The 8,671-nt window shown below is 35.8% G+C and overlaps 1 protein-coding gene across 1 annotated transcript; it reads right to left on the reverse strand.

Moving 5' to 3' along the window:
* Positions 1–963: 963 nt before the first annotated feature.
* On the reverse strand, positions 964–8,439 carry LOC148871237 (copper ion binding protein). Its single transcript, XM_088970479.1, has 3 exons — positions 8,251–8,439; positions 2,267–2,305; positions 964–1,400 (listed from the first exon to the last, which is right to left on the reverse strand). Exons 1-3 carry the CDS (start codon positions 8,350–8,352, stop codon positions 1,197–1,199), a joined length of 345 nt encoding a protein of 114 aa, XP_088826605.1. The 5' UTR covers positions 8,353–8,439; the 3' UTR covers positions 964–1,196.
* Positions 8,440–8,671: the final 232 nt, after the last annotated feature.

An 8,671-nucleotide genomic window follows, 5' to 3' on the forward strand; every position in this document is an offset into this window, starting at 1 on the left:
GATAGTACCGATATGTATGCTATTAACATTGATGGAACTTCCACCCTTAGTATTGATACTAGGGAAAAAAAAAGAGGGCTTCTAAGTTGATTAGCCCGATTTAGAAAATATTTAAAGTAAATGATGTTGAAGGGAACGAAAAAGGAGTTGTTTGCCAAAAATGTATAAAAGACTTTAACTATTGTATCAAGAGTGGTATTGGCCATTTGATTAGACATTTATTCACCTATGAAAAAGAAAAAGAAGAAAAGAGAGAAACAACACAAACACAAATTGGGCAAGGGGTTTTAGTACATTTAAATATTCTCAAAAAAAAAATGAGACAAGAATTAACAAAATACATTGTACATGCTAAACAACCATTTTTGTTACCTGAAGATACTATACTTAAAAAATGATTACATAATTTTGTAAATCCACAATATAAAATATTTCTAAGAAAGCTATTAAATTAGATACTTTAAATTTTTTTTCTTTCATATAAACAAAATTTATTTTATATGATATTAACTCTTAATTCTAAATTTCCAATTACTTCTAATGTTTAGACTTTTAAATTTAACATAAATTATATTTGTGTTATGTTTTACTAGGCTTGAATGGAACCTAGCCATTGCTACAAGTTGATTCTTAAATTTGTCTGTATTCATTCATATCCAAAGCATATCCTAATACATTTCTTAAAATTGTCTTTCCAGCAAACCGCGTTTTTCTACCTTAAACCTTGGGTAGACCAAGAACCAACTTGTGGCTTTTAACAATTCTCTTAAAAACTGCAGAACACGAAGCTGCTGAGTTACTACAGCAGCCTTCTGAGAAAAGGATGGCTTACTGTCTCAATGTGTGAGCCTACAATTGCCCTTCTTGCTTAAGAAAATATTTAACAGCCTCATTTGCATGTGGTTGAGTTCAACCCCCTTGAGTTAGAAAAGATCTTCAAAATCCTGGAGACTGCTCATGATGTAAAATTAAAGCAGATAGAGGCATGCATAAAAATATAGAATAGTAATGAAACCCATCCTTCAGGCCTTTATAGAACAACCAATGGAAAAGCGTGACTTGAAGAAATAAAAACAGACAGTAAACTTCATATTGATTTTTGGGATCTGTTTTACTCAAATAGAGCTTTTAGAGAGCCTGGAAGTGTGGGTTCAGCTCAATCTTGGACACTGCTCCTCCCATCAAGCAACCCAATCTCAGTCCTGGACTTCTTCTGGCTTCTTGGAACTTGATTTGAGGTACCAGCCAAGAGCGCCAACAGCAGTTATGACTCCAGCAAGAACTGCATAATTTCGGTTCTTGTCGGTTGATACACCCGGTGTTGAGGAAGTTGGGCCACTTGGTTTGGCATCAGCAGCTGTGCCCCCAGAGCTTGCAGCTGGTTCTTCTGGTTTAGGGCCCTGGCAATATGTAAAGAGTCGTGCATAACTAAGTTGGGGAGTATAAGTGAAATAGTGGCTAGTAATTAGATATTTCAGAAAGAACATTGAGACTAGTGCAATTTTATCATTTATCTTTCGCACCTTCCTTTCATTTAAAGAGCTAAACAGAAAGCATTGGGAAACATATTAAGAAGAAGATAAGAAAAGAATACTGAATGTAGTGACATGTTGCTAGGTGTCATTTTATGGATTGCATCGGGACAACTGGGCCAAGAAGCCAAATTGCATGTTTTTCTTTTTTTTTTTTTTGATCAATCATATTGCGTGGTTAATCAAAGCCATCCTCCTTGATTTCTCATTTCTTCAAGTGCCATGCATTCACACAATGCACCTGCATGTAAAGTGTTGTTGGGTGTCATTTTGTGGGTTGCATCCGGAATTACTGGGCCAAGAAACCAAATTGCATGGTTAGTCCAAACTATCCATTCCGAGTTCTTTTCTTGATTTTAATTCTAACAGTTCTACCAAAGTATTTAATAACTGAAGCTGTTCCCACATATATCTTTAATAAACTCAGAATCTCATGCCTGATTGGCTGCCACCACACAACGACCGAGTATCCTTAAACCCTTAGATCTCATCTTATTTTCATCATGCATTTAGTTCCAAGCTCAGAATAACCTTGGTACAATATGCAACAACTCAGATGTGTAGTCTCTCACTTTTATAAAAGCAACTATCCTAATTTGTGTAAAGATAAAGAATCAATAGAAGTCAATATTCTTCAGCATTATTTTGGCCACACAAACCTTTTTGACCTTCATCAAAGTAAGATGGGATTTGTCATGATAATCAAACAGGGAAACATTGAAGTGTAATTATACCTTGCGTGCAAGCTTCTCCAGCTTCTCCTGTTCGGTTTTCTGATGAGTAAAAAAATACAACCATACAATCATTTTAGTTCAAATTCAGTGAGAGATAAAAAGAAACCATTCATAAATCATAAGTCAAATAATAATGATCTCAAGCAACAAGACTATGTATTCCGTTGAGTAGATTATCCAAGTTAAAGTTTAAGATAGAACAAATATTAGAAATTTAGTAATAATAGGAGTGTAAATCAGGATACACTTAGGATTAGACCCAAGAGATAACTCAATGTGACCATTTCTGGTACCTTGGTTCAGTAATTCATAACAAGGGAGAGATTGAGGAGGATGTCATCCAGAGAATTAGCGCAAGTTGGGCAAAATGGAGGTGTGAATCTGGACTTTTGTGTGATAGGAGAATACACTTAGATTAAAAGAAAAATTCTATAAAACAGTTGTAGGGTTAGCTATGTTGAGAAGAGTGTTGGGAAGTCAAGAAACAACATGGTCAGAAAATGAATGTGGCAGAAATGCAATTGCTAAGATGGATGAGTGGAAAAACTAGAAAGGATAGGATCACAAATGAAGCCATCCATAGAAACCTAGAAGTAGCTCCAATAAATGATAAAATGAGAGAGAGTAGGCTAAGATGGTTCAGTCATGTGCATAGAAGACCGCCAATAGCTCCAATTAGAAGAAGTGATTTGTTACAAGTGGAAGGGGCTAGAAGAAAGGGGCAGATAAAAAAGGGCATGCGTAGTGGTAAGAAATGGTTTAAATACTAATAACTTAATAGTGGATACGGTTTTAAGTAGAATGGAGTGACGAAACAGGATTCATGTAGCCGACCCCATATAGCTAGGATAAGGCATGGATGATGATGAAACATGGGAAGTTGAAGCACTTCAGTTGCATGTCAATGCTTTTCTTATGGTACATTCTTTATGAAGCTTATATTGTCCCATCTAATGATCTACCTTAACATAACCTGTCACTTGTAAAATGCAATTGGAATAATTGTAAGTTCACTTGTGAAAGGGTCTGGGCCCCAAACACTCGTGGTAGTCTCTCTTGTGCGTCATTCCTTGAGACAATACCAAACCAAATGTCTTGCCTCATCCCTTCCCAATAAAAGCCATTTAGAATGGTCAGTCTCCTCCAAAGGTCAAAGATTTTTTTGCTGGGAGGCAGCTTTTCATATCACCAGTACAAGTGAAAGACTCCAAAGAAAATGTAATACCAGTATTCATCCTCAAGAGTGGAAAAGGCACAAACCATCTTTCTCAGTTTGCTACTCAAGTATGGAACCACTTTCCCCTCCTATTTGGAGCTTCTTGGACAGAAACAACAAATAAACCTTTCTCCACAAATTTGGCTACTTGTCAAACAAAAAGGCAGAAGATTCTATGGAGTTGTACAACAGCTGCCATCCTACGGTGTTTATGGGATGAGAGATGCTAAAATAATTGAAAATAATGAACAAGATGTTTACTCCATGATAGATCTTATCATCAATGAACTGTTAAGGGGATGGCAAAGTTTGGCCAATTTTCCCATTAGAAATCGGCAAAAATTAATGGAATCGAAGGCTCCTGTGTCAAGCAGAATGAAACTAAACTTTGGTAGTTGCAGCTTGGGCAATAAGCTATCTTTTCCAGATTATTCTTACCGTATTTCTTTGTTTTATTGTAATTAAAACACACTAATCCAAGCAAAACCAAACATTTCAAAAACAACATAAACACTTGATTCAAGCTATAAGCATCATGACTGATTAACCTGAAAAATGCAAAACCTTCTCTTTTTGTTGTTTGAGAGATAAATGATGAAGATATTTATTAATGAGCATAAGAGGATAGACAAATACACGAGGAATGCCAGCCAATAGAAACAAGAGTACAAGAGATGCTGTGCACTCAACAGAGTTATAAGTATGTGCAAACAATAGTAACAAGGACCCACAAGGCGCCAAGGTGAGGCAGCTAAGTGTTGCCTAAGTGATGGATTTTTTATGAATAAAAGCCATGAACCATAGGGTAATTTCTCAAGTTCCGTATCAAGTGGTAACCATCTTTCACTAGTAATTGTCTATAATCTTCATAAAAAATGTATAAACTTCATTTAAAGCAATAAAAATTAAACATATTCATGAAAAAAAAAAAGAAGAAAGAAAATAAATTTCAGAAAGTAGAGGAGCTGAATCCTATTTTTTGTCTTAGGAAAAGAAGAAAAAAATAATCAATATGTGTTGATTGGACAAAAATTTGAGTTCCTCCTTGCTTATCAGTTCAGGTTTTGATGTCTTGAACCCTTCAAGACATCATACATGTTGATTGAACCCTAACTAACAAGAAAAAAGAAAAAAGAAAACTAGTACTTCTAGTCACAAACTGAATAATTTACACCCTGTTTGGCAATACTTTGCGTTTTGAACTTTTGATAGTACAGAAGTATAGAGTACATGTAATACTTCTACTTTTGTACTTTTACTTCAAAAACCGTCAGTGAAAATCTTTCAAAAACATACTTTTTTTTTGGTGAGTAACAGATTTAGATTTATTACTTTAGGAACTAAAGTCTGTACAAATCATAGGTAGCCACGGCTACCTCCCTTTAAGGTAATAACAATTATAATAATTTGGTCTTACAACTGAGCCCAAAAGCATCATTCCCTGTTTACCCCTTGTTTTGCTAATTGGTCAGCAAGACCATTGGCTGACCTTGGAGTCCACTGAATTATCAACTACAAGTCCCTTCAGAGAATCTTGAATTTTTTAATTTCATTTCTGAAAAACCAACGAGTCTTCTCATTCTGTTTCAGCCAGCTTATCACTATTTTGGAATCTCCTTCAACTACTAGCTCTCTCATTCCCATCTCCATGGCTTTTTGCATCCCATAGAGCACAGCCCCAAGTTCTGCTGTTACAGAATCACTCATGACAATGGGGCCTGTGTACATGCCTACAATAGTTCCACTTTCACTTCTTAACACCCCTCCAATTATAGACAGGCCTGGATTCCCAAAGCCGCTTCAATCAAATCTTTCAAAAACATACTTTTCAAAGTAAAGTAAATAATGGTATTTAGATACAACAAGATGTTGTACACATGAGCATGCCACATGGTATCCAGATATGCCACCATGTTGCCTATACGTTTCATTGAATACATTCAGATGCCATGTGGCGCAAACATGCCACTAATTACATTAAAATGCCACATGGCACATTCCTATCATTGATTGCATTCAAATGTCACATGGCATCCATGCCTTTTAAAACACTGCCATAGACATGTCATTGAATATGTTCAAATGCCACATGAAACCCATATATGCTGCTATGTGGTGGAGTGTATAAGAACCACAAGTGTGGTTTGTGTACACATTTTAAAAAGTATAAAGTGAAAGAGCCAAAAAGCACGAAGCATCAAAAGTTGACTTCATGCTTTTCATACTTTTACTTTGTGTTTTTTGGAAATAAAAAACACCTCAAACAAAACACAGACTTTTGCTTTACATACTTTGGTACTTCCAAAAGTATGGAAGTACTTTTAAAAACTGCTGCCAAAAGGGCCTTAGTTTAATTATGTTTATTTTATCATTATAATCTCAAAAAATTAAGAAATGAATCTCCCTACCTACAAGAAGAGAATCTTCCTACACATAAAATGCCCATGAGCTAAAAAACACAGATATCAAATCTCAGAAAAATTTCTTAAAAAAAAAAAAAAAAAGCGCTCCCCTTGAGCAACCATCTCAGGAAGCAAGAAAAGTAGGGACTGAAGAATCTCAAGAAGAATTCTGCAAATGCAAATACCTCATGTGGTCCCATGCAACTCCTGCACTGAGGCCCAATAAACAACTCCAAAAGAACTCTATTTGTAGAATAAAAAAGAGTAGGTTTACTCTCCAAAGTTTTGTGGTTCTTTTCCTTCCCAAAAAAAGCATGCTCTTCGATGCCCAAACATTGAAGTCATCAATTACAAAGATCAATCACTCAAAAGAATTGCAATAGTAATTTTTTATTTGAATGAAATTAACTTTCCTTTTCCGTATTGGAAAGAATATTTCTGATTGTATAGCATTGTTTATAAGTTCTTGAACTTGGAATTGGTCTAAAGAGAGTAGCTTCTCGGTAAAATCAATGACCAGTAGATTCAGTAGTTGAGCTGCAGTGGGGGATTTTCCATCAAAGCAGATTTGGAATTCAATTAGTCCCTCAAAAGTGAACTTCCTTGTCTGGACTATGGCTTTAAATAAATGCCTATCCAGAATCAACCTAGAAAGAAGAGGCCTGTAGATCCCTGATTACTCTTGTGCTCTTTGTGAATCATATCCAGAGACTACTGATCATCTTTATATTCATTGCCCGATTGCCGCCCAGGTGTGGGACCATTTCTTACAGGCTGTGGGGATTTGTTGGGTCATGCCAAAATCTATAAAGGATGTTCTCTGCAGTTGGAAGATCAGCAATTTGAAGAAAAAAAGGAAGCTAATCTGGAGTACTATCCTGGCAGCAGTGCTCTGGGCCATTTGGTCTGAGAGACAACAGAATATTTAACCAAAAAGTGAAAAGTCCAGAGGAGATAGGGCAGGTGGCAGTCAGCAAATTGAAGTCATGGATATTTTTCACTCCAGAGTCCAGAATTCAAACATTTAAATGTATTCCAGTTGTTGAGATCTCAGTCGATTTGGTGTCGATAAGGGGGCGTGTCCCCATTCCTGCCTTGTCTTTGGCAGGTTTCTGTTTGTATCTCTAAGTTTTTCTATTAAATTTACCTTACCTTTTCCAAAAAAAAAAGATCTGTATTCAATAATCTTTTCTATTCACTGGTCTTGTTTACAGAAGAGTATCATGAATTAATGTCTATCAACATTTCGACCAAGCAGCCCTGAAACATCCATCCACAAGCCATTCTAATTAAAAGCAATATCCTATACCGTAAATATTTTATTTGCTTTTGCAACCTAAAATCTTAATCTGAAGTACAAGCCTTAATGACAAATATTAATCCCAGTTTCCCTAGACTTTATGACCCTAAAATTCATAGTATCACTCTTATACCAACCTTAGTAGCATACCTAGAAAATGAATTGATAATTGATAAACAAAAATCTAGATATATAAGCATAAATATGCACAAGGATTTTCTAGTGAAATTGTTTACTTTGGTCTTTCCTAAGACTTGTTTTCTTCTAAGCGTTCAGAGAATTGAAAAAAAGAAGCCTCAGAATTTCACCAGTATTGGTAAGAAGGCCATCCTCCACATGCATAAAAATGTATAACACTCCAAGCAATAAACATACAACAATATTAGAAGCGCTTTTTCATAATTTCTCAAGTATAGTCTTAACATTGCAATAAATCGTATCTATCAAAAAAATGCAATAAATCGTCTAAGTTAACCACATAACAAATAACGATCCAAAAGAAATGAATAATCATGCAATGCTTGGCATGATCAATAATTCTAACAAATAAAAAAAATCTACAGGAACGAGTATGATATTTCCAATTACGATAAGTTAACGTTTGGACTTCCGCTTCATTCGATGATGCTTACTACATACATCTCATCTCCGTAGTGTGAAACCAAGAGATTAAAAATAAAAGAGAATGTAAGGAAAGTAGGAAAAAGCCAAATAAGATAAAAAAGAAAAACAAAGATAAAACATAGTTTCACTGAAAGGTCTAAAATTCGCCAAACAGAAAAGCTCAAAATCTCCTTGAAAAGAGCTATAAAACTCAAAGGAATAAAAGAGTCAAATGCAATTAAAATTGGAATCCCGAAAAATCGAATAAAATGCACCGATATACGAACAAGACAATCCCACCCCCACCCGATTACATCCTCAGTAGCATCAACCTGCTAAACTACGTAAATCAAACATCAAAAAGTAGAGTATCTCAGAACTTCAAAGTTCAGACAAGATGTAATTTTAAAGGAATCGAAATTAGAAAAAAATCGATACGGAGTAGAGGATTCAAGCAATGCACCTTAATGTAAACGTTTTCAGCAGCTTTTTCCTCCTCGCTGAGGACTCTACCGTTACTTGAGAGCCTTCGAGAAATATACCTTGCAGCGGCTCTTGTCGCCATGGCGTCTGATCTAGTCTAGGGTTTCCTTTTCTCTCGATTATCTTCTACTCCCCTCTCTGCAACCTCTCCAATTTCAATCGCCAAGTGCGTGGAGAAAACAAACAAGAGGATCGATTTGTACCCCCTAGAAATGACGATTGAAGTTCTAAAGTGCCGAAATTGCCCTTGGTCGAATGATTGGAATCTTTTGATGATTTGGCCTCTGTGGATAACACGGTCCGTGATGCTAGCACTGATACCAAAGTAAAAGAAAGGGTTTAAAGGAACCTCAGTATCGCCAAAGGCGCTGTTTGGATGGATTTTTATTTTGTACTTATAA

Source organism: Nelumbo lutea, chromosome 2, assembly GCF_056320005.1.
Source record: "Nelumbo lutea isolate HS-2025 chromosome 2, American lotus-T2T, whole genome shotgun sequence".
Classification (NCBI taxonomy): Eukaryota; Viridiplantae; Streptophyta; class Magnoliopsida; order Proteales; family Nelumbonaceae; genus Nelumbo; species Nelumbo lutea.